At 35.1% G+C, this 27,979-nt stretch overlaps 1 protein-coding gene across 12 annotated transcripts in view; it reads right to left on the bottom strand.

The window, feature by feature from the left end:
- cadps2 (Ca++-dependent secretion activator 2) overlaps nucleotides 1-27,979 on the bottom strand; it is a 365,750-nt gene that overhangs the window by 75,193 nt on the left and 262,578 nt on the right. For all 12 annotated transcript variants that reach the window (XM_073943222.1, XM_073943226.1, XM_073943221.1 and 9 more), the window contains exons 14-16: nucleotides 4,376-4,477; nucleotides 258-321; nucleotides 9-132 (exon numbers count right to left, since the gene is read on the bottom strand). In XM_073943222.1, the coding sequence (XP_073799323.1) occupies nucleotides 9-132; nucleotides 258-321; nucleotides 4,376-4,477 (290 nt within the window). The remainder of the gene's footprint in view (nucleotides 1-8; nucleotides 133-257; nucleotides 322-4,375; nucleotides 4,478-27,979) is intronic.

The following is a 27,979-nucleotide window of genomic DNA, read 5'->3' as shown; positions in this document are numbered from 1 at the left end:
TGAGAAACCTTCAATCTGGGCGTATTCGGTGAGCTGGGAGTAATTGATGAGCGCAGCTTGTTCCAGGCACTTCTGCACAATCTTACGCATCTCTTCAGGTGGGACCGCTGTGGTGATGTCTTTCATCAGAACCTATGGAAAGACACACAGCACACGTTTTTCTCACATTTATTACGCATTAAACAAATGCCAGTCCGCACACAAGAGACAAGCATTTACTGTGCAAAAGCCTGTGTAGTTAATTAACAGACACTCACCCTTTCAAGAAGAGAGAGCGTGGCTTTAAGAGCCCCCTCCGGTCGGCCAAAGGGGAAACAGTACCTACAGGCAAGAAGACGGGGTAAAACTTGAGTACTAATTAAATGAAAGCTTAAAAAAAGAATACTGGCAGAGACTGACATAAGCTGAAGGAGTCAGTCACAAACCGCTGTTTCGCAGCTATCATGGGACAATAATTGCGTCTCTTAAATAGAGATGTTTTCCAAAGCCTGTCGAGGAGGGACAGGTGTCAGCGTGCGTTCGGACAATGCCAGGCGGGTTGAATGAAGGTGAAAGGGAAGTGGTTCTCATGGAGTCCTCATACCACAGGTGTGAGAGTCCCCTCCGAACAGCCCTTGACGCTTTTTTGTGCATGGGGGGCAAGAGGCACACTTACCAAATGACTCAACAAGCTCTAATCAGCTTGGGCTGGGCACCACACTTAATCCCCGGCACGCCCCGAACCAGCATTGCCTCCATTTGCATAATCCAAGATGTTGTTTGTAGCTTTTGTTTGAGTGGTTTTAGCTGGTTATTAGGTGCTGCTGCTACCACAAGACTTAAACCCCCCTTCCCTTTACTAGTGTTTCCAGGATTCTAAGGGCGGGCGGGTGGGCAGTGGAAAGTTGGTTTAAAATAAGAACCTATCAGAAAGAGGTGTGGTATAGGAGTAAACGGAGATGTTATATAGGGGTTTTACTTCTGAATATTCTATTATTACATTGTAACTACATTGTAACTACATGTTACTACATTGTTATTACAATGCAAGTACATGATGTTTAAACTGAGGCTTCAAATAGAAAAAAAAATAAAGAACAATCTGTAAATTAGTAAAACTTTGAATGCTCTGTTGAACTTGTACATTTCTGAGTTTTTTAGTACCAGTAATCCCGTATTGTGCGTTGTATATGGTTGGTATGGCAACTTATCACATTGTTTTCGTCATGTGTCACAAAAGTGAATAAATACTTTAGTGCATTTATTGTTGAAAGAGGTTTAGATTATTTTAATATTTAAACCAAAAAAAATCTCACCGGATAATTACAATTTACAACAAATTTAATGTTTGGAAATGTAGTAATACTTTTGGGTTTATTTTGATGAAACAACAAAGTAAAGGAAAAATGTAACGCAGTACATTTCTAACACATTTTTAACTAATAACCAGTGTTGGGTAAGTTACTTTAAAAAAGTAATAGATTACAAATTACTGACAACTATGTAAAAATTGTAATCTGATCACATTATTAATTATATAAAATAAAATTTTATAAAATATAAAAATAAAAACATTACAATAAGTTGATCACAGCAGCTTGACATATTCAAAAGACTAAAAGAGTTCACCCAAAACTTGAAATTCGCGCATCATTCACTTGTTCGCTCTTAGCACTTAAACACAAAAGAAGATATTAAGAAGAAAACTGGATGCCTGTAACCATTGACATCCATAGTATAAAAAATTGACATCCATAGTTTGAAAAAGCACTGCAGTGTTTGGGTGTTCAGTGTTTGTCTGAGGTAATTAATCTACCAAAATGTCGATATTTCATATAAAGTTTGAAGCTGATTGATCAGTTCTTGTTTTCAACTGTGCACCTGGGAAATGCGAGCGCGAGTGATATGCATTCCCAATAAGTGCGCGCACACAAAAGATGAGATATATGAACTCCCCCAAGCAGCTACGCTTTTCTTCATGTTTAGAAGACACATTCACTCCTGATCCTGCACAAAAATCCAATTTAGCCTGTTTTGACTGAGTTGGGGCGCTGTGTTTTTGGGAGCCGGTGTCCTCCTTGGTAACAAGTATTGTCGAAGAATGCTTTCTATTCAAGCACTTGAACAAGTTGCTGGTCGAGTTAAAAGCAGTTCATAAAAATATTTGTTTTTACGTACACAAAGTACACAAATTAAAAATGTATACATGATCGTCACATTACTGCGTTCCTCAAAAATGTAATTAGAAAGCAGTAATGTGTAATGCGTTACACCCAACTCTGTAATTACATTTAAATGACAGTAACTTTAATGCATTAATGGAAGTAACTTGGAAGTGAATTGGACTGGAAGTAACTTGCCTGATTCTACATTTAAATAGCCACATTTGATTGAGGGTACTATTTTTGGAGAATGAAAGAGTCAAAGTGCATAATTTCACCAGTGTTGCGATAAAAGCACAGTAGAGCTATTACAAGCATAAGTGGTGGCAACCATTGAAATGAATGGGTTTCATTGCTCAGTGCATCGCTTTTTTTATTATAGAAGTCAATGGTTGCAGGGTTTCAGCTTTTTTTTTTTAAATACTGGTAAGACTATATTTTGATGTAGAGGTCTGCATTCTGGCTGTACCATAGAAGCTGCGGAACCCGACCAGATTTCTTGCGGCGCCGGAATACATTTCCGAATAAAGCGCGGGAGCAGTCAGTAACTGGTGTAACTTTGTACTGGAGCAGGCGGTCTAACAATATCGCTCCCGAATCCCAAGCGAACGAGCACATGTATGTACAGTATGTGTATGAATAAGAGAGCGTGATGCTGTGTTTAGCTTGTTTGTTGCTGTCTACGTGTGTGTGTGTGTGAATGAGAGAGAGAGCTTTGCGCAGTCTGTGTGTGTGTGTGTGTGTGTGTGTGTGTGTGTGAATGAGAGAGAGCGTGATGCTGTCTCTGTGTGTGTCACTTGCTTAGTGCTGTGCATCTATGTGTGTGTGCGTTTAAACAGACAGCTTGTAATAGGCTGTCTGGACTCTGTATAGCTGGGTGGTTTTGGATTTTGTTCTACCCCCGCCCGTTAGCAGGATAGGGCGTAGTGAGTAGACAACGAGTCAGGCAGCGGGACAACAAATGCTGAATATTAGCCGGAGAGGTCGGGTTTGGACTAAAACCTGGTGGGAGTGGGATTCAAATTTTAGTCCAGCCCAAATCTCTATTTTGATACCCCCTTTTAACATTTTGTTGACTAAAATTGCATTGCAACTACATGCCAATTACTTCTCGTTTGAGATTTAGTAGACTGTCTGCTTAATATCTGCTGACACTGCTCCTTCAGCAGACATTCAACTGACTATAAGTAACTTTGCAAGTACATCAACATACTCTAAACCTGACTCTAACCGAACACTACTTAAAATCTAATGAGAATTAGTTGGCATGAAGATGCAATGTAACTTAAATTCAACAAAATGCATTAAATGGATCATCAAAAGGGGTGTTTAACAGAAGAAAAAAACTTAAAGTGGTTTGGAGCAAGTAAAGGGTGAGTAAACCATGAGTATGTTTCATTTTTGGGTAGAATGAGTGAATGAATGAATCAATCAATCAATCAGGGCGATGCAGTGGCGCAGTGGGTAGTACTGTCACCTCACAGCAAGATGGTCGCTGGTTCGAGCCTTGGCTGGGTCAGTTGGCGTTTCTGTGTGAGTTTGCATGTTCTCCCTGCCTTCGCGTGGGTTTCCTCCGGGTGCTCCGGTTTCCCCCCAGTCTAAAGACATGCAGTACAGGTGAATTGGGTAGGTTAAATTTTCCATAGTGTATGAGTGTGAATCTATGTGTGGATGTTTCCCAGAGATGGGTTGCGGCTGGTAGGGCATCCGCTGCGGTTCATTCCTCTGTGGCAACCCCGGATTAATAAGAAAATGAATGAATGAATGAATGAATAAATGAACAAATGAATCAATCAATCAATCAATTAATCCATCAATAATACAACAAATTGATCAATGAGCAAATCAATGGACAAACAAACAACCAAACGAATGACTCAATGAACAAATGATCGAACCAATCAACCAATAAATCAATTAGTAATATCAACTAACATTGTAAATATGAGAAAAAAGAAGTTTCAAAAACAGAAATATCTGATCATGTTGCCAATGCAATAACTGGCGCACTTGTACTGCATTCCAAAGGGTTTCATTATCAGCAAAACAGTGGAAAATGAAACGGCTTCCATTTTTGTTATGGTTAAAAGCGAATGGTTAAAAGCGACACAACAACTGGTTAGTTTACCTGCAATCCATTAGCTGACAATACGTTAAACTCCAGTTAAACTGATGTAGATTCTGTTGAATATTCTCTGTATATGGACAGAAGGAAATGTGACAGCTCGAGTTACCTGAAATGTGTGATCTGCTTCTCCAGTAAAGTCAACAATCTGCTCCTGATCTCCTCAAACTCCTCCTTCTCTCGTTCTGTAACTGTGCCCATGCCGTCAGGTCTGTCAAATCAAGGAGGAAATGTTCAATTGTTTGCTTTATTCTGTACAACACCTGCTCATTCATACCAAATGCCCTTGAATCCACTGTTGCAACCTTAAAACTCAAAAGATTTTTGAAAGCTGCCATCAGAACCGAACAATGAGTTGACTCACTGTTTGAAGTGTTTCACAAACCGAAATCATTAAACAAAAGAATATCAAACTAAATGTGTTTTTAGAAAATGAGATTAAGGTACAATGCAAAAAGAAAAACGATTGAAAATATCTTTGAAAAAAAGACAATCTTTAAGTAAAATAAAATCTCACTGTTTGAAGTGTTTCACAAACCGAAAACATTAAACAAAAGAATATCAAATTAAATGTGTTTTTAGAAAATGAGATTAAGGTACAATGCAAAAAGAAAAACGATTGAAAATATCTTTGAAAAAAAGACAATCTTTAAGTAAAATAAAATCTCACTGTTTGAAGTGTTTCACAAACCGAAAACATTAAACAAAAGAATATCAAATTAAATTTGTTTTTAGAAAATGAGATTAAGGTAAAATGCAAAAAGAAAAACAATCGAAAATATCTTGGGGAAAAAAAGACAATCATTAAGTAAAATAAAATAATGTAACCCAACAATTTAGAATCAACTCTTGTTAATAATATGCAATCTCTATTAAAAAATAAACTTTGAAATACTTGCACTCTTAAAAAAAGTGTTTATTAGTATTTGTTTGAATAAAAATGTAAAAATCTGAAAATATACACTACCTGGCAAAAGTCTTGTCGCCTATCCAAGTTTTAAAAACAACAAATATTAACTTGATTTTTAGTTGACCATTTGCTATCAGAAGTGGCTTATATGAAAGGCAAATGTCTCTAAATTACACTTATTTTACAAAAATAAAACATGATCATGCCTTAACTTTTAGTTATTTAATTAGAACAATAATCATTTGGTTAACTAGGCAAGTTAAGTTTGTTCTGCTGCCAATAGAAAACAAACAAAAAACTATTTCCTAAGGGGGCTACCATATTTTTTAAATTAGTTTCGTTTATTAGAAATTAAACCAACAGAAAAAAGAAAGAAATAATTGCAAATACTCTGAATATGCCCAAGCTCTGTTTCATTTAGAAAATATTTAGACATCATTTAGAAAATATTTGAAACTGTAATGAAGATCTCCATCGTAATCCACCCTTTCTATAAGAGCTGGAGCCAAGTGTAAAACTTTTGACGTGTAAAACCAAACCATGTATTGCAACAGTTTACTTTTCTTTTGTCTAGATAAACTGTAAACTCTTTACACTTCCACAAACTTCACATCAGATATGGATTCAAAGAACAGTTAAAATACTGTCTAACACCGAGCCCTTCCTTCTTCTAATGGCTCAAAATGGCTCATCAGCTGCCTCTTACGCATATTTTGTATTACACATGAAATTGACTATTGTACTTCACGCATTCAATATACAGTGGGAGAAATAAGTATTGAACATATTGTTTTCCTGGGAATAATATTTCTAAAGCAGCTGTTAAAAAGGAATTTAACCAGATCTTGGTAAACCCCAAAATAATACAAAAATGAAGATAAAACAAAACAAAAAATAAATAAATTAGAAAAATTAGTCATGTGTAATATTAATGGAATGATACAAGGAGAAAGTACTGAAATACATTTGATACTTTATATAAAAGGCTTTATTTTGTGATGGCAGCTTAAAGACACATCTTTTAAGAGTATATACAAAGTCACCTGCGTTGCTAACGTCTGATTTTTTTCACAGACTTCAACGGAGTGTAATAATCATAACGGTTCTGTGGGTCTCGTCTATCAAATCTGATCTTAATTTTGAATTTTCTATCAGATTCAAGTCAGGTGATTGATTCTTCAGCTTGTTTTCTTTCTCTGAAAGCATTCTAGAGTTTCCTTGGCTGTGCTTTGAATCATTGTCGCGTTGAAATATTCACCCTGGTTTCATCTTCATCATCCTGCTCATGTAATTGCTGGACTAAAGCAGCTAATATTCATTTACAATGTCGGAGGGCGGAGGATTGCTGAAGAACTACTGAGAGATTTCAGCTGCAGTCTGGGCTTTCGCTGTCTTTCTACACATCCCTTTCTTCATGTGTTCAATACTTTTATCCCTGTGTCATTTCATTGATTAAACTCTAATTAGTTTGTTCTTTGCATGTATGGATTTCTTTGGTTCTTACCAACATCTGGTGAAAAGTTTAAGTCAACAGTACCTTTAGAAATATGTTTTCTGAGAAAAATTGTGACTTATTTCCCTCACTGTAAATGTCCCACATTTGTATATTAAAAACCATTCATTCATTCATTTTCTTGTCGGCTTAGTTTCTTTATTAATCCGGGGTCGCCACAGCGGAATGAAACGCCAACTTATCCAGAAAGTTTTTTTACGCAGCGGATGCCCTTCCAGCCGCAACCCATCTCTGGGAAACATCCACACACACATTCACAGACACACTCATACACTCCGGACAATTTAGCCTACTCAATTCACCTGTACCGCATGTCTTTGGACTGTGGGGGAAACTGGAGCACCCAGAGGAAACCCACGCGAAGGCAGGGAGAACATGCAAACTCCACACAGAAACACCAACTGAGCCGAGGTTCGAACCAGAGACCCAGCGACCTTCTTGCTGTGAGGCGACAGCACTACCTACTGCGCCACTGCCTCGCCTATATTACATAACAGTCACTAGTAAAATAAACAATATATCTATAATAAAAAAACATAAACATTCCTAATGTTCTTTTTATGGCTGTAACAAGAATAAAAAGTTTACTAAATCAGCTATTGTCATTCCCAAATCAAATGTAGCCAGCATATGTTCCACCCCCAAACAATGAACGGTTGCATGGAAAGATTAGGCTAAGCTAATCATTCCAAACTTTGCTTAACCGTCGACAATAGCCAGTTTAGTTAGAAGCCGTTGTGCCTTTCTCTCCAAACTCTTCACACTATCTGAATAGGCCCAGCTTAGAGAAAGCTCTTTCCTTACAAACAAGCGCTAAAGGCAACTTGTAAACCTGTTCTGTTCTTCAAATCCCTCTCTCCATTAGTCGAAATCCGCCTTTTCTTTTTGACAAGAGCCAGCTAATCCCGACAGAACACAAAGACGGCGTGTGAAGAGCGACAGAAGATGTGTATGTGCGAGCGAAGAGAGAGAGAGAGAGATCTGCGTCTAAAGAAACTAAAAAAAAAAAAAAAAACTCCATTCCACATTATGGTAAAGGCTAAGGAGTGTATAAACTCAACATCGACCCTTTAATCTCGATGTCTTTGTCTGCTGTACTGTGTAGACTCATTAGTTCTGAAGGAAGGCCTCTTGGTTTAACTGCTTCTAACAAGAGGCCTGGGAATTGAACTGCTAGTGTGAAGGAGAATCGCTCTGGTTTTCCAGTTTGTACTCGCGCGACACCAAAACCTACGACGAAGCAAAAAGCCTTACGACTTTAGTTGGTAATTAAGTCTGGCGGCAATTCACACATCCTCCCATTGACTTGACTGATGCTAAACGGATCCTTTAAACCTTGAAAAGCATCCAATTCTACCTTACGTAACACAACATTATTAGTAGAGCTTTGCTAAGGATGGAATTTGTTGTCGGAGCCTAGTGTGACAGATTTTGGTGCCATTTAATGGGATTGTCAATGTATGTGTTTGTGTGTAGTTTGTGAAAAATGCAAAGGTGTTTTAGTTTTGGCAGAACATATATGACATCTGATCTGAAAAAAAAAAAAAGTTTAAAAAAAAGTAGTATCCTGTGCATGTCATAATTTGTCTTTTTGATGTTCCTTGTATACAGTAATTATTGTTATATAATAGCTATTATTGAAAATCTGTGCATTGTTGTGTCTTGCACGGGAAACTACACTGTAAAACCCAAAAAGTTAAGGTAACTCAAACCATTTGATGCAACTGATTGCACCAAATCATTTTAGTTCAAAAACTACTCAGAATGAGTACCGTCAACTTAATCCATTTAAGTAAATGAAGCAGTTTGAGCACAGTAAAACCCAATAAATGTAGAGAACTCAAACCAACTGAGTACTGTAAACTAGAGGTCTGCATTCCCGCGGCTGTCCTGCGGGCGCCGCAGGACCCGACCAGATTTCTACGGCGCGGGTATAAATTTCCGAATAACTCGCGGGAGCGGTCAGTAACGGGTTTAATTTGGAACGGGAGCGGGCTGTCAAGCAATATCGCTCCCGACTCCCGAGTGAGCACGCGTATATATGTGTGTAAATGAAATAGCGCGATGCTGTGTTTAGCTTGTTTGTTGCAGTGTGTGTGTGTGTGTGTGTGTGTATGTATGCATGCGCACGCTTGAATGAGGTGTGTGTGTGTGTGCGCGAATGAGAGAGAGAGAGCTTTGCCTCTGTGTGGGCTTGGTGCTTATGAGTGTGTGTTAGTGGGTGCGCGCGCGCGAATGAGAGAGAAAGCTTTGTCTGTGTGTGTGTGCTTGGTGCTGTGCGTGTGTGTGTTTATACAGACAGCTTGTTATAGGCTATCTGGACTGTATAACTGGGTGATTTTCGGTTTTGTTCTCCCCCCGCTCTTTAGCGGGATCGGGCGCGGCGGATAGAAAACGGGGCGGGTCGGGCAGCGGGACAACAAGTGCTTAATATAAGCGGGAGCGGTCGGGTTCGGGCGGGAGCGGGATTCAAAATTTAGTCCCGCGCAGATCTCTACTGTAAACCCAAAAAGTTAAGACAATTTAAATTGTTTGAGGAAACCGATTGCTACAAAACATTTGAGTGAAAAACTAATTTGTATAAGTACTGTGAACTTACTCCATTTAAGTTGAAGTAATGCAGTATTTAATTAACTCATTATCCTCATCACTAAATTCAAAACTGTTTTCAAATGAATTAACTTTCCGTAAATTTGAAGTTAACTACACTCATTTTATTTGATAAAGTTGACTGTTGGGTTTTACAGTGTAACAATAAATGAATGCATGCTTAAAGTGGAAAAGTAAATAATATTAAATAAATAAATCAGTTATTAAATCATATAATTATAAATTGGCTGTACTGTGGATGCAAACTTTTACCACATTGTTTTTATTAGCAGCAGCATCATAAAAGTTGTGTTTAAAAAAATTTATTAGAGAATGCAAAATAATTATAATATTCAAGAAAATGAACAGTAAATCATAATTTAACAATAATATAGCATAACTATTATTTACTACTAACACATTATCAATGGTAATATTGGTATTATGTCATGTTTTTTTTTTACTTTTATTAATACAATTTAATTATACTTTATTATACACTATATTTTATATTTCATATCATTTTGTTACTGTAGAAACATTTCTAATATATTGCCAACATTAACAGTACCTGACAGAAGTCTTGTCCCCTATCCAACAACAAGGAACAACAAATAGTAGTTTGACCTCTAGTTGATCATTTGGTATCAGAAGTGGCTTATATGGAAAGCAAAGGCCTCTAGATTATGCTTATTTTACCAAAATAAAGTATGATCATGCCTTGATTTTTAGTTATGCAATTAGAACAGTAAGGTCTGACTTTGCCTGGACAAAAGTATTGTCACTTAGCAGAAATAATGTACAGTATAGAATATAAATATAATATGGTGCAGTAGAAAAAAATAATATTAAGCTTGTACATCCATACATCTCTGCAATGACTCAAATAAATTATTTATTATTTATTTTACACAAACATCTGGAATGGCATAGAAAGTGTTCTTGCAGGACTTCCAGAGCTTATCAAGATTCTTTGGATTCATCTTCAATCCCTCCTACTTGTTCAATGTTCATGTCTGGTGAGTGGGCTGGCCAATACTGAAGCACCTTGACCTTCTTTGCTTTCAGGAACTTTAATGTGGAGGCTAGTATGAGAAGGAGCACTATCCTGCTGAAGAATTTTCCATCTCCTGTGGTTTGTAATGTAATGTGTTGATACCTCAGGCTGTTGATGTTGCCATCCACTCTGCAGAGATCACTTTGCAAGATTACACGTCCCCATACTGAATGTACTGTAACCCCAAACCCTGATTTTTCCCTCACCAAACTTGATTGATTTCTGTGAGAATCTTGAGTCCATGAGGGTTCCAATAGGTCTTCTGCAGTATTTGTGATGATTGTGATGCAGTTCAACAGATGAACTAGAAGTCAAGATATTTTTAGTTCCTTTTACAACTGGGATCAAATACAACACTTTTGTCAGGTAGTGTAGTATATTATTTCTTTAAATATTAAAAGCAACATTGAACACTAATTGTAACAATCATCTAAATATATTAATTATTTATGATATATTTTGTTTAATAATCATAAATAATGAAAATGTATTTTTTTTGTAATTTTGTTACTTGTATGATGTTCATTCACTGTTTTACATTTTCTCACTATTCCTTTATTGTATTAATTGTTCTATTGTCTTTTCTTTTTTATGTAAATATGCACTTTTAGAGGTTTAAAGGTGCTTTAAAAAATTAAGTGTATTATTATTGTTATCATCATCAATTGCCGTCAATATACGTATTAAGAATTTTGTACAAAATCTACTGAAAAAGAATTACACAAACAAAAAATTAAGACAAAATAAAATGCTTTGAACTAGGGCTGCACAATTAATGGAAAAAAGAGATCACAATCTCGATTCGACCCTACACACGATCTTAATTCAGCGTTTCTACGATTCAGCCAATTATATTTTCAAGGTCAGGAGAGAAGCTTAAAGGCAGTCGGACAAGTCTCAACAGGAACATGAACACTTTCAAATGGCATTTAAAGTGTCCCATACTGTATTTATAAGGTAAATTCACCCAGAAATGTAATTTCTGTCTTCATGCAATGATGTATTTGCGGCCGCGAAATCACACGTGAGCTGACCACGACCTACAGAGAATGCGCACGTGTGCATGCAGCACGCCGATGAAGGCTACTTTAGTGAACCGAACCTGCATAGGATGTGAATAATAAGTAATAAAGTTGTTAATAACATTTAGTTTGTTGCACAGGGCGATCGTTTGAGGGTCGCGCTGAAAGAATAATTAGCAAGTATGTGTGTTTCATCACAGTGATGGCAGCCATGAGCCACATTTGGAAGTAAAAATGAAACTGGCCGCACATAATTTAAAGGATCATAACGCATTTAATGGTTATAATTTTGGCAAGCATTTAATATGTTTTTTTTCTAACACAGTGTTGTGGACGAAAATAATTTTTTTACAGTGTCATAGCTGTATAGCTACTCTAGCCTATAATGTTGATTATAATGCAATAAGAAATCTGATAATGACAAATGTTTGATTTTACCAGTGAAAACAAATGGTCTCATAATGCTGTCAACATAATAATTCAATTTTATAATTATGAATTGTTGTATTCTGATGTCATCATTTTACTGTGAATTAACAAACAGGATAATTAAAAGTCTGTTCCAACATAATAACTACAAAATGTAGCATTTTAAGCAACAGTAGAACTACACATACTGTGGGCCTAATATTATTATAGTTGTTTTACCATCACTTTAGAATTATAAAGTACTATCTGACATTTTTGTCAAAATTGAGTTATTGACATCTTCTTATTAAATGACAACTGATTGTTTACATTAAGACTTAAAAAAATAAATAAAATAAAAAAAAAATGTTGCAGATAGAACTGCATCATTCCAAGGTGACGATATGTTTGTGAATTAAAAATAATAATAGCCTACTCATATTTCATCTAAAGAATCGTAAGAAAGAATCGTGATCTTGATTTTAAGCAATTACATTTTTGCCAGAATCGTGTAGCCCTACTTCCGACTGAAATAAACTTAGGCCAGAAAGCAGCAATCCACAAAACTGACAGTAATTTTTATTTTTTTAATTTAGTGTGTCCTAAAACAAACCACAAATAAAAATATAAGTACACAATCACAACAATCATCACAATGCAAAATGTCAATATGGAGGATGTCAAATGTGCAGATAAATCCGGCAAAAGTGCAGTGAGCCTCCACCTCACGCAGCGCTGCCTCATGCTGGCGTCCCTGGTGGGAGCGCAGTACTGTTGAGGGGGAGGTGGTGACTTATTGTTTGTGCCTGATGAAGCGAGCGTGTTTGAGATGAGTGTAACGCTGACCCGTCCATGGCCAGTCAACGAGGGTTAAATAGTGTCGGGAGGCCTGAGAAAGTCTGCTCGTGCTGAGCTGTCCAGTAAGTTGGTTGTGAGGCTGTCCAGTAACTGGTTAGCAGGGTTGTGAGATAAGTGGTGAAAACCACATTTACGCTACACACGACAAGTATCAGACCGGAAGTCATTCATCTCCAATGGAGAGTGGTCTAGGGGCTGCGTGGAGCTCCAATCATCTCCGTATGTAAACAATTATGATCTAATTTGAGGCGCACATACGTCACGAGTCCTGACCATCTCCGTATGTGGAAAATTCAGATTATTGGAAATAAAATTTGGAAAATACAGTATTATTGGCATTTTTTATAGTATTATTGGCAGAATTTATATTTTACAGCAATTTAAAAGGATTATTTTTACTTTAAAGTACAACAATATTGTTACAATAAAAAAAATCACTTAATTATTTAGGAAATCACAACAAATCACAATCACAATCGATTCTAACCTCAATTACACTAATTAATATGTTATATTTATATTCAATTGATCAGAAACCGTGTAAATATGATATTTTTTAATTATTTATTGTCTTAATTTTATTCCATTAAATTATAAAACTATCAAATGATTCATTCTTTCTCAATACAGCCCTTCAAACATCTGCTGAAATTTCCAGTATTTTCCAAATGCAGAAAATCTTAATATCGTAATGGGAATATTCTTATAGCAATATCAATAAAATAAATGAAACTACAATTAGATTTGTAAAAATACTGCAAAATGTACCAGGAAACTGTAAATTAACAGCACAGTGGTTAGTGGAGTTTTACAGCACAATTGTAATTAGGGTTGGGCGATGTCGACCAATCTGGCATCGTACGATATCTAATGTGAAACACCTCGATGGACGATGGCATCGTTATCATAGGTGGCGGTGAATTAATTATTTGTAGCCTACTGTTTCAACAACCGTACCCGCATGGTCTTTGTTTTACCCAAAAGTAACCAAATAAATAAAGATAAGTTACACACAAATTACCACCTGTCAATGACTTTTTCCGCAGTACTCTGGCATGAATAGGTAGTGATTTGTGTAGTTATAAAGGCATCAACAAACTTGGTTGGTAAAAAAGGTCCACAACCAACAGGAACCAACAGTATCTGAGGTTTTCACTAAAATTACTATGTACAAGTGTGAAAGTGAAAGATTGAAGCAGTGTACTGACGCTGTTACCTGATAGATTAAAAAAAGACAGAAGAGTCGTTAGATAGAGACAAGATGAATTAAATATCACGTTTAACAACAATAGTGAGACACGATCCAGCGGCACATCCTTGATGAACTGTCCGACGTGAACTGCTCTCTGGGGTTTTGTGCTCAAAGCACCCGCTGACTGCCTGAAGCTCAGATGTGAGCATATGCTACTGCAGCGTATGCCAGAGTTTGTACTGTATGTGTGTGTGTCTGTGTGTGGTCAAGTGATATGCGAGCTGTTCAGAATGCTAGGTAAAACGTCAATGTGGGCGTGGATTGTTTTTATTCAAAAATCTCATTTTAAAACTCAAACATATTAGTGTAAACGGAGCCCAAGTGTGTATTTACATAAACAAATCAACTATTTTGGTACTGTGACGTAAAGTATAAATTAACAAGTAGGACATGACATATCTCTTAAATCACATTTTATTAGGGTATCTGAAAAAAAAAGTGCTTGATTTATGTATTGGTCTACTACTGTGCAAAGATATGTGAAAATAAAATCTATACTCCAAAATTGGCTCGGTGAAAGTAAACTCATGCGTAATGCGCTAAAGGTTTTAGTGTGAAACTCATGATACAGTGTTTCAGAATCTCAGAACTGTTTTTTTCCCCCATTCAGCTACTGTACTATAAATAAAGCCATTCTGAGATGCTGTAAGCTGCACTTGTGTAAATGAAAATACGATGCCAAGCTTCACTCTGAAACCATCAAAGTTTTTGCCAGCAAACATAATGTAAATGTAATGACTATATATTACTTTGTTATGATTTAACGATGACACACACTAAAATGTCATTCAGTAAAACAACAGTTCATGTTCCAAACAATCTCGTCAGGCATATTTTCAATAAAAACTTTATGATGACAAAAAAAAAAAAAAAAACATTTGTAAGTGGCTCTAAACCTTTGTAAGTTTCTTTTTTTTCTTTTGAACACAAAAGAACATCCGGCAACCATTGACTTTCATACTGTTGTGGGAAAAAACAAATACTGTGCAAATCAATTGATACTTATTTTGTGTTCGACAGAAAAAAAGACATGAAAAGACCAACAAAGACGACAGATATTTCAGTTTTGATTAAACTATCCCTTTAAGGATCACAGTGCAATTAACTGTAATTTTAAATGTTTATGTTCTTTCAGTAAAAATGAAATTATTTTACAAAAAATAAAATGAAAGTTTTTTGAGTGTGCTATTTTCTCGTTTAAAATTCATAATAATTCATAATTCAAAATAAAAACTTGATATGGTGTAAAAGTAAAAATACGATTGTTTGCAGGTTTTTTTTTTTGTTTTTTTTTACTTTGCAACAATATTGTTACATAAAAAAATCACTATACATTATTTAAGAATCACAACAAATTACAATCACAACTGAATCCAACCTCAATGCCACTAATTATTATGTTATATTTATATTGAATTGGTCAGAAACGGTAAATATGAGATTTTTAAACTGTTTATTGTATTAACTCTATTCTATATTGAATTATACGTAAAGACCCCGCGGGCAACCCCCCAATTAGTCTACAAATATTACTTCTTTCCAAATTCAGCCACATCCACACTTTCAGAAATTTTTGACATAGTTTCGTAATAGAAGGCAGTGCTTTTGTACAGATAACCTTGCTAACAAATGAACTAAACTCTTTCCTAAACCAAAGCAATTTTGCTTTTAAAAGCAAATGTATGAGAAAATCTATCGCAGTCCTGTAGCTTCACCCTCTTCGAATGTTATTACTTGATTGAATGGGCATTATCAGTTCTTATCAGCTTTAAGATATGAGGCAGTAGGGGCCTTCTGCGCCTACTAGTTAGCTCAAAAAGCTGTTATCATCCATCCACATGGTTAATCAACTATACAAATAGAGAAGACTCCAGATGCAGATCTGTTTTTACATTGGGTTTAGGGTTGGGGTAGGTGTAGATATTAATAAAATACAATTAATGGGAAATTTAATACATAACATAAATAATTCTTGTGGTTAATCAGCTTTACTAATAGAGAAGACTCCAGATTCATATTTGTTTTTACGTTACTGAGATGTTTGGGTTTAGGGTTGGGGTAGGTAGATGTTAATAAAATACAATTAATGGGAAATTTAATAAATAATATAAATAATTCTCATGGTTAATAAACTATAGTACTAGAAAAGACTCCAGATCCAGATCTGTGTTTACATTAGTGTGACGTTTGAGTTCAGAGTTGGGGTGGCTTTAATAAAACACAGTTAATGGAAAATTTAATAAATAATATAAATAATTTTAGTTAATTTCCGGCTGCAGCCATATGTGATCTCTAGCTGATTAACCATGTGGATGCATGATAACAGCCTTTTGAGCAAACTAGTAGGTGCAGAAGGCCCCTACTGGCCCATATCTATCAGCTGATAACCACTGATAGCGCCCATTCAATCGAGTGATAACATTTGAATCGGCTGGTAGCTTTACCTTGATTTTGCATTGCTTTTGTCAATGTTGCGGGACTGAATTTTCACCAGACTCGAACCTGATTGCTCAAGTAAAACACAGTATAAAGTAAGATACCGAGAAAACTGACCACCTAAGAAAAGTTGTGCATATGGCGTTAAACGTGTGAGGCAAACATCCAGTCGATGTCAGAATCATTTGAATTTTTTATTTTTATTTTTTTTTTTAAATATTCCTTAAACAATGTTTAACAGAGCAAAGAAATTTTTACAGTATGTCCGATAATATTTTTTCTAAAAGAGAAAGTCTTATTTGTTTGATTTCGGCTAGAGTAAAAGCAGTTTTTAATTTTCTTAAAAAAACATTTTTTAGTCAAAACTATTAGCCCCTTTAAGCTCTATATTTTTTCGATAGCCTACTGAACAAACCATCGTTATACAATAACTTGCCTAATTACCCTAACCTGCTTAGTTAACCTAATTAACCTAGCTAAGCCTTTAAATGTTACTTTAAGCTGTATAGAAGTGTCTTATATGATATATAATAATTTTATAATATTAGTAAAATATTATTTACTGTCATGATGGCAAACATAAAAGAAGTCAGTAATAAATGATTTAATAAAACTATTATGTTTAGAAATGCGTTTAGAAAAATCTTCTTTCTGTTAAAAAGAAATTGAGGAGCAAAATAAACATGGGGGTTATAATTCAAGGGGGTTAATAATTCTGACTTCAACTGTATTTGATTATAAATCATTCATACCGTTAAGCAGTTTTCGTGGTTATGCATTTATTAATCTGCACAAAAATAATCCTTTATTTAACAATAGTATGTCCCTGTAAATAGCATTAGTGTGAAAAGGAACAGAAACTGTTGGCGTCATACTGTCTGGAAGTCTTCATTTTACCTAGAAACTGCAGTCAAATGTATGTTGAAGTACGTTTTTGCACAAAAATATAGGCTCAAACATGTATTTCCAATGAGCACATGCTAAAAAATAGTACAATGTCTGCTTTTTTTGTTATAACTATGGCAATAAAAAATGATAAATATGCATGACAGATAAAGTCGGTGTGTATTTAATCATCCCAATCACTGCACAAAAATAACAGTTGATTAACAGTTTCCATATTTTGTTTTTATACTTTTTATGTGTTTTTCGTTTGCGGTTGTGAATTGCATAACGGGATGTTGAGCTCTGCTTGGTCAACTTTAGATGTTGAAAATTCAACTTTACAGTTTAACAAAATGACTTTTATTGACATTTTATTAGTTTGAATAATATTATGTATAAAAAAAATAGCATAAAGAGAAGTTAGTCTGTAAAATGAGAGAAAATGTTCTGATAAGATTTTTGTATCGTAAAATACAGTACAACACTCACCCAGACAAAATATCACTTTAAACTATTAAAAAATGTTCAATGTAGTCACTTATTCAAACATTTTATGGTTAAAATAATTTTTGGAAGAAAGATTAAGGTCCCAAAATGTAATTCAAATGCAGAGACAAACATAAATAAATAAATAAATAAATAAATAAATAAATAAATAAATAAATAAATAAATAAATAAATAAAAACAGGAATAACAAAATAAGTGTAATAGTTAATTTACGATGTGTTTTACAGTGTACATCCATTCGAATCATCTGCTGAAATATTTTCTGAAAAAAAATAAATAAATCTAAATATCTAATATTGTAAAAGAATGCCATCTAAAAATGAAAACTGTGCATGACAGATGGGGTCTGTGTTTTTTTTTTTTTTCCTGATAACATCAAGAGACCCAACATGGACAGAAGTGACACTCCGAAGGGTGCCGTTCTGGATGTATGTCATGTTTACAGTGAGTAAGTGAGTGTGCGGACTGGTAAATACTCTTGTCACACGGGGCAGCCAAGCATGATGGACAGGCGAGAGAGGGGTTTCGGAGGGAGACTGACAGGTGAGAAAGAGGTTAGCTTGTGATTACTGTCACACGCTTCGCTGTCAGTACATCCTCGGCACTTCATCTCTCACAGAAATCCACACCTGTCTGTTTGCTCTCGCGTACCTGCTTGTAAGACTCAAGCCTCGTCGAGCCCAGAGTCAATCTGTCAGTCAAACACAAGCGACACTGACTGAAATGTGCCATGAGGATGTTTGCACTGTCTGCAAGAAGCCTCTGTGAACACACACTTCACTGTCATCTAAAATAAAACCCAATGCCGGGAGGAATTTATGGAATTAATGGTTTAGCTATACCGGATTAATTACAACAGCTGTTTTCTCTACAGTAGGTACAATCAAATTAACTGTCTTCATACTTGATGGCTGTTTGTTATATATTAGAGTTAGGTCACACTTTATTTTAAGCTACACAATTCACACAATTAACAAATCATTAAATAAGACTTAATAAACTACTAATTAGTTGCTTATTTATAGTTAGTAAGGTTATAGTTGGGTTTAAGTATTGGGTAGAATTTGGAATGTAGAATGAGATCATACTTTAAGTATTAATAAATGCAATATTTTAATTATAGGAAGGTAATATGCAATAATGGGGATTGGTATTTAAAAAGTACACATTGTTTTAAATAAAATTATGTATTGTCTTTTATTATGATGATGATGATGCAATTTTAATGATTATTATTAAAATAATTAATAAAACAATTAAATAAATAATATTATATATATGTATGTATGTATGTATATATATATATATATATATATATATATATATATATATATATATATATATATATATATATATATATATTTATATATATATATTATAGGTGAACTTATTATAGGTGAACTATATATATATATATATATATATATTATAGGTGAACTATATATATATATATATATATAGGTGAACTTAGATTATTTTTTAGACATTTTTTATCTAGATTAATCTCACTTTAATCTTGGAATTAATCTCGATTAATCTCAATTAAAATGGCTCATTTTAATTCTGCCGAAAGCATTCAGAATATGTGTGCTACCCAAATATTAACTAAAAGTAAGTCTTTGAGATCGGATTTCTCAACCCAGGTGACACATTAGACCAGGGGCTATGTGGGCCAAAGGTCATCTCCTTTTTCCAAAATACATTACAAACTGCTTGAGAAAATTTTACTTCGAATATCGGTGATGAAAATAAATTTTGTTCAACAAGAAGTACTTGTGTTTACTAACTGTTTGTTCATTTAAACATGAATTTTGAACAGTAGGCCTACACAAACTCAAAATAGCGATATTTAATTACCTTAATCCGGCTAGTGTCATAACTGAATTAAACAGAAATGGAATTAAGACGTGGAGTATGCGTATATTAGTGGCATTATTGAAGTAAACACCGCAATCAAACTATTTCCGTCATGTTGAACTTTTCGCCGTATTTTCCGACAAGATCCACACATGCGGCTGTCAGTAAAGGACTACACGCACACGGTAGCATGCAAGCACAAAACACAAGCAAGCATGCACGCACACACGCAAGCACACAAACCAAAATGCAAAAGTTTTTTTTCTTTCCATTCGCCGTTAGGGTTGGGTATCATTTAGGGTTATTTCGATATCGGTGCAAAATCGATACTTTTAAAACGGTAACAGTGCCAAAACGGTGCCTAAATATTTTAATCTTTAGAATTGACAATACAAATATATGTATTTATAATACACTTAAAGTAAAAATCTATTTATATTTTATATATTTGAATTGCATTAATATATTTCTTTTGATCATTTGTTAGCATGAATGCAAGCTTTCCATTATGCTATTACCATTACATTAACTTACTACTAACCTGTGGGAATCAGGAAACACCTTTTTTCTGGGTTTGGGGCTTGTGACTACTTTTACATGGACATCAGTCATCTAATGATTTGCCTAAATCTGAATAAGACAATAATATGATTCAGTTGTTTACATGAGTTGCTTTTTGAATGTTACATTTATGATTCCCAGTAACATGTTATAGCACACAGATCCATTAATGTCATTGCATCACCAGTCTATAAATGTTACCTTTGCAGTTTGTGTCTGTGGTCCTTTAAGATAATCAAAAATCACTGTTTACGGTGGACTCTTGATCAGAGTATTGTCTTAATCATATTAAAATCAGAGTATTGGTGTCCATGTAAACGATAATGTCACAAACTGTCAAAGACAGTCCATTCCTCACCTTTAAGTTGATTTAGAGAGGATGTGACCATGCATACTTATGTGTGCCTTTGATGAACCCCTTGATGCTTCTTACGTTTTTGTCCCAGTAACACCGGAATTAGGCACCAAAATTCATATGCTGGTTCGGTCTGGTGCATACCGGTTTCAAATACGGGTTTTGGTACCCGACCCTATTCGGTGTGCGTTACTAAATTCCATGACACTCTTACCAGTCCTTACTCCTTATTTTCATCTAATACCCCAGTTTGTCATGGGGTCATGAATTAAAAGGTTATGAGTCAAAGTGATACTGCCGAACTGCAGTTAAAGTCACCCAATATTACAGGAAACTCTTACACGAAAGCACTTCACGTAAACACCTTAATTATTTTATTGTCTATTAAGGCAAACTAGACTACAAATGTCCATGTAAACATAGTCAGTAGTGTCTTAGAAGTAAGTAATAGATCTAAAACCAATCTTGTTTCCTGGAGGGCCGGTGTCCTGCAGATTTTGAGCTCCAACCCTAATCAAACAAACCTGAATGAGCTAATCAAGGTCTTACTAGGTATACTTTAAACACAGCAACACGGCAATTGGATCTAAACCTTGCAGAGACACCGGCCCTCCAGGAACGAGATTGGTGACCCCTGATCTAGAAGGACACTTTTTTGTCAAACGGCTCACTGCATACAACCATGCTAAAATATCAAGGTGAAAGTCAGAGCTTGCATAGAATAGACCCAGCTCCCAACCCAACTTTGAGTATAGATTAATGGTTGTATATATTTTTTTCGCTCGATAAAAGTCTTGCATAATAAGTAACAATATTTACGTTACTTTTTTGAAAATGTAACCTGTGTTACTTTTCAGTTTAATTAATTAGCTTTTAAAAAATAAATTGCTGAAATAAAATAAAAGTAGTTACAATGAATCACAATGAAATTGAGAGATTGTGTTCATTTTTTTGAAGAAAAGTAAAAGGGGGTTATCTCAATGGACAGTGATTTTACTTAAGATAAATAGCACAAAAGTAGCAAACACATTGCTTCAAACCTTAAATAATCTGTATATACAACAAATTTTGCGCAGCCCTAGAATGATCTATACACATGTAAAGATTTTTAGTTTTTTTTCATCACATACATGTATTACACAATGAATATAATAGCGTATGTCAGGTTAGTTTGTTTGTTGTGTTCCACACAGGTGGTAAGGAAGAAAGAATATCCCAAAATATATGTTGATGTGTTTGTTTAATGTAATGTGAGTGTATGTTACATAGTGTTTTGACAATTGCAAAACTGCTCTGTTAAAAATGAAAGAAAAAAAACATTTCTGAAGGAGATCAAGCCTCAGCCAGGTAATAAAAAAATGCATAAGTAACTCAAAAGTAACGCAACACATTACTTACCATAATATGTAACTAAGCAACGCAATTAGTTACTATTTTGTAGAGTAACTTAATATTGTAATGCATTACTTTCTAAAGTATCTTTCCCTAACACTGATTACATATACATATAATAATATACTTTCAAATTATTATACATACATATTATTGCACATTTACTGCCAACATCTTTATAATTAATCAATCAAAATATTGATCTTCCCTCCGCCTTTTTTAACTTATAAAATCTATCAATACTTGATGTGATGTGGCTCCAATACTCAACATGTATATATATATTTGATTATTATTTGAAATCCCTGAAAAAATGTACATCTAGAAACCAAGACTGCAGACAAACTGTGTGCTCGTTGCGCTCTATTAGAGTTGGTGGGTGGAAGATCATATAGAAAGATGTCACAAAGACAATAGCAAATACATTCCTCCCAGGTTTCCAGCTTCACACTCACTGTGAGCAAGGCCACACTGCCGCTGGCTTTCTTTGAGTTATTGACTGATGCGATAGACCAGTTAAGTGGATGCTTTCTCATTCGAACAGACGCCATTTTTTCAAGCTGTACGCACTTTTAAACTCCCTAAAAATCTCCACATTGAAATAATATTTTACTTCTGCTGTTGTTTTTGTTATTCGTCAATACTGTAAAATACCACTGTAAAAAAGATTACTGTAAAAAAAAATGCTGGGTTCTGCACAATCAATTTGTGTTGGGACATTTTGCATTTACATTTAGCAGACTCTTTTATCCAAAGCGACTTACAAATGAGGACAATGAAGCAATTTACACAACTATAAGAGCAACAATGAACATGCTGCAGGCAAGTTTCAGGTATGTAAAACAAGTGTAAGAAGCAAAATATTAGTATATATATATTTTTTTTGTAGTTAGTGGAGGAGTCAGAGAAGGAATTGCATATTAGTAAGGAAAGTGGAGACTAAATAGTTGAGTTTTTAGTCATTTCTTGAAGACAGTGAGTGACTCTGCCGTTCTGATGCAATTAGGGAGTTCATTCCACCAATTGGGCAGATTGAGCGCAAAAGTTTGGGAAAGTGATTTCTTCCCTCTTTGGGATGGAACCACGAGGTGGCGTTTATTCACAGAACGCAAGTTTCTGATATATAAATAAATCTGCAAAAGTGAGAGCAGATAAGAAGGAGCGCAGCCAGAAATTGCTTCGTAAGCAAACATCAGAGCTTTGAATTTGACGCGAGCAGCAACTGGCAGCCAGTGCAAACGGATGAGTAGTGGAGTGACATGTGCTCTTTAAAGTTCATTAAAGACCACTCGGGACAAAATGAAGAAATTAGGTTAACTTACTAGCTTTTACAAATCTAATTGGGTTGAAAATAAAACAGTTATGTTTTCCTTCCAAAGAACTTCAGGTCTGTGTTATTTCAGCTTATTTTGAATAAGTAATTTAAATAAACAGCAAACATATTTTTGTGTTGTTTCTTTATAAAAAATATGCATCCATATGTTTATTTAACTTAAAGTTTTGAAGTTAAACAGTAGAACCAGTATAGGGAAGATTTCAGCCACACTGTTAAAGATTCTTAATGTCTACATTTTTTTTTTTGAATCTAAAGAACTTTAGATCAGGACTAAATTTCAAAAGACTAATTTCAAGACTAAAATATTGAGTTAATATTTTTTTTATATTTCTTTGAATAATTGAAAAAAAAATTGAAACCTGATTAACTTATTAATATTAAAGTAACAAAAAATATATATTTTTACAGTGTATGTCTATCATTTAAACTTACATAACTTAATACAACCCCATGTTGTAAAAAATATTGTAGATAATAGTTAGTAAGTAGTAGATGGCTTTAGGTATTGGCAAATTAGGAGATCAATTTAGGATCATCACTTAGCTCTAACTGTAATTATTATCTAGTGAAAGGATGCCAGTAACCTTTAAGGGTGCTTTCACACCTACACTTTTGTTTCGGAACGTGTCTCGTTTGCCCAGTTAGCGCAGTTCGTTTGGCATATATGAACAGGGCAATCGCACTCTGTTCCACGCCAAAGTAATCGCTCCGAGATCGCTTGAATGAGGTGGTCTCGGCTCGATTGAAACGAACCCTGGAGCGGTTCGATTGCAGTGAGAAAGCGATCCGATCCGAGCACGGTTAAATCACAGTGTTTTATGGATATGTAATAGGCTTACGGATATATGAAGAGAGAATTATGAGTAGGGCGGGAAGTTTAATGAGTTTCCGGATGCCTGCAAACGAGTGAAGATCTTGTAATCTTGCTTCTCCCTCCCAGTTCTTAAAATAGGCATCGTCGCGCACCCTTTGTCGCGCACCCTTCTCACCCCTCCCCACCGCGTCTCTCCTCAGACGCGCACCCTGTCAATCACCACCAAACCACCACCTCTCCTGACAGCTTAGCGGGACGCTGCAAAATAAACCCTGACACTGACCAATGTAAGGAGAGTTTACTCGCACGTGACTTGTTTTAGCCTTTTTGGTCCGTTTAGAAACTTTGCAGTGTGAAAGTGAACCGCACCAAGAGCAAAGAGCAACAATGTAACATTTGTAATCTCTGTTTTGGAACAACTGAATCGATTCACAGGTGTAAAAGCACCCTAAAAGATTCAACTGTTTATGCTAGCTCATCCTACTTTCAGATACGTTAACCAATTATGATAGCAACTTAAGTTACTCTGATGCCATACAGATAGCTCAATTGCTCCTCCTAGCTAAAATAAACATCTTTACCACTTTAGTTAAAAAAGATTATAATTTAATAAATAATTTATTTAATTAGTTCATTTATTCAAACAGAAGCATGGTCATTTTGCACATATTTATTTCAGAGTACATCTCGTGTGTTTCTCAGTGTGTGTGTGTGTGTGTGTGTGTGTGTGTGTGTGTGTGTGTGTGTGTGTGTGTGTGTGTGTGAGAGAGCATTAGATGCTAACATTAAATGTGAGAACATCAGAGTAGAGCTCATTAATATTATCAGCTCTTTTAAATATGGTCAAAAGCAACCATATCATATTAGGGCCAAATCTTTAGGGTTAGAAATGGACCTGTAAAATTATTTCTGGAGAATGTATGCACTTACCTAAGACACATAGTTTCTAATGTGGAACAATTATCTATTGCATCAATGCATCAAATGACACCTTTAATGCATTTTTGTTTCACACTGAGATTCACAAACCAGTAATTAATAGATAAGCACAATACTGACTTATTTGAAGATTTATAAAACCATCGTTGCCATATTCATATTGGATGATCTTTATCTTCTTAAACAACATAAAAAATGTGTCTGTATAACATCAAACATAAAATGTAAAATGCTATGGATGCACAGAATTTTGGGGCGCTGAACATTATTTGCAAAAATTGGCAATTTTGGTTTACATCTAAAAAAAAAAGAAAACATCCAAAAAATAAAAAGCCAAGCTGCACCACACCACTCAACAGTGTTCAGTGCACTGGTTTCACTTTCCCCCCAGCCATAGTGAGCGGCATTCACACCTCACAAATAAAGCACTGCACTATGAAACCCATTTATTTCATTGCAACATGCAAAGGCCGATTTGTTGCTGCGTCAAAGCAATTTTTTTTGGTTATACTGGTTCATGAACCAGTATACTTATCTATAGAGGTATATTTGAGCTGCACAATTAATCAAAAAAAGATCACAATCTCGATTCGACCCCCTAGACTATCTTAATCCAGCATTTCAATGATTCTGCCAATCATATTTTCAAGTTCAGGGCAGAAGCATAGGCGGCTGCAAGGGTCTTTTCATTGTTTCACACACGTAGCGACATGGACACCTCCAAATGATGTCACATACTGTATTTATAAGGTATAATTCACCTTAAAATGTTATTTTAGTCTTCATTTAATGCTGTATTTGTGGCCGGGAAATCACACGTGACGTGAGCTGCTGACTGCAGGCGCGCGCATCTATATGGCATCTACTTTATTGAACAGAACCTGCATATGCTGTGAATAATAGGTAATAAAGTTGTAAATAATATTCAGTTTGTGGCACAGAGTGATAGTTTAAAAGCCGCGCGCAAAATATGAACAGCACTTAGTAGTGAAAATGAAACCGAAAGCGTGCACATCATTTAAATAGTCATATCGCATTTTAGAGTTATGACAGCGACAAGCATTTGATATGTTTTTTTTCTTTTATAGCAAACACACAGTTGTGCATGAAAATAAATGTTTACAGTGTCAGTATTACTACTCTAGCCTATGTAATGTTGATTTTACCAGTGAATTAAATGGCCTAATAATGTTCTGAATGACAGATTGCAAACATAGGCCTATATCTCAAACCTAATTCAACATCAGAGTTATTATAAGTAGAATATAATTATTTATAGAAACCAGTAGACCTACACATAATATTAATGTTGTTGTTTTACCATATGTTTGAGAAAAACAATAATCTTATATTAAGCTTTATTTTACATCTACAGAACCGTGAGAGAATCGTGATCTTTGTTTTAAGCAAAAAAAAATTGCAATTCTCATTTTAGCTAAAATCATGCAGCTCTACTTTATAAAGTGCACATGTTCACTGAAATAGCAAAGTCTGATAAAAAATGCACCAACAGGACATTTTTATGTAGTATGCTTGTTCCTTGTAATATACTTGTATATTTCTCCGTGTACTGAGAAGAGAGTGTACTTCTCAGAGAATATTCTCAGTGACTGCATCACAGTGTAGAGATGCACTGCAGAGAATAGAAAAGACTTGGCCCGAATAGTCAAAACAACACAGAGAATTATCCAATCTCTCCAATCTCAATACAGTGTAAACCAGCCGTCTATGCAGGAAAGCCAGCAACATCAGCAAGGATATAACCCATCCAGGATACAGTCTGTTTGTTCCCTTTCCATCGGGCAAAAGATACAGGACAATTAGGGCACGATCAAATAGCTGGAGGAACAGTTTCTTTCCAAGAGCAGTAGCCTGTATCTCCTTAACACATACAGAGAAACAAACATAGCTGCTGAGGAGTATACTTGAAATCTAAAGTAATCAAGTAATGTCTACTTGAAATCTCAGCCTCGGATGTCATGCCAAGCATTACCCACAGACCTGTGTCTAAATGTCTGATGCATATGGCACACTTATCTGGAAACTTTTTAGGAGATCTTCAGTCGTTCTCTGATTGGTTTAAACATACAGAATTTCCAGGAGTCAAGTGTGCAGCAATTTGAATTAGTCCATAAGGAATCAAGTCTGCTCATAAACAAGTCTGATTGGGTAAAAAAAAAATGTTTACAATGATGTCAGTGCTCATTAAAAGTACATGCAGGATTCTTTATATTTTTGATAAATTCTTGCTAAAATTTCTGGGTGTTTCAGTAAAAATGTCTTCTTAGACATTCATGAGTCAGTGATTTACTGCCTGCACACTTGTTTATAATTGTGGGGATTATTTTGTGATGATGAGCATTTATTAATTTGACATAAATGATGGATTATTTGAAGTATGCAATTTAAAGTATGCACACTGCATAAATGCATCAACTTGTGATGACAAACACACAGGTATGCTTATACTATGCCTTTTTTAATGCAGTAGAAAAACCTTCAAATATTCTGTCATTTTGGTAATAAGAATAGCAGAAAGTGTCTTTATCTTTATGGATTCTCACAGTACTGCTTTTACAAATTTCGGCTTTGTGATATCAGTCTGCCTGAGCTTTTTGTAAAAAATGCTTAACCAAAAAAATGAATCATTCTCAGAACAAGGTCATCATACATGTCCTATTGATTCCCTATATGTTTTAGCTGACAGATCATTTCCCACTTGCAGATGACAGAACATAAAGTTGTGTGTCTTATGGCCTGTTTCCACTGAGTGGTATGGTACGGTTTGGTTTAACTTTTTTTTGGTTGAACTTTTTCAGCACCCTTTCGATGCACGAGAACATGAGGATACCAAAAGGCAGAGCTACACGCTCAGCTGAATGCAATATGTTTACAGAGATACATCATTCGCTTGTGCAACAAGCCAGAATGAAAACAAAAGAGCCGCCATGTTTAAAATACACAGCCAATGAGCCGAGAGATTACAGCGGAATTATATTTACATATTATAACAACCCATGG

Source organism: Danio rerio, chromosome 25, assembly GCF_049306965.1.
Source record: "Danio rerio strain Tuebingen ecotype United States chromosome 25, GRCz12tu, whole genome shotgun sequence".
In the NCBI taxonomy this organism is placed as follows: domain Eukaryota; kingdom Metazoa; phylum Chordata; class Actinopteri; order Cypriniformes; family Danionidae; genus Danio; species Danio rerio.
The sequence above is the reverse complement of the archived record's forward strand: the minus strand, read 5'-3'. Positions and strand labels throughout refer to the sequence as shown.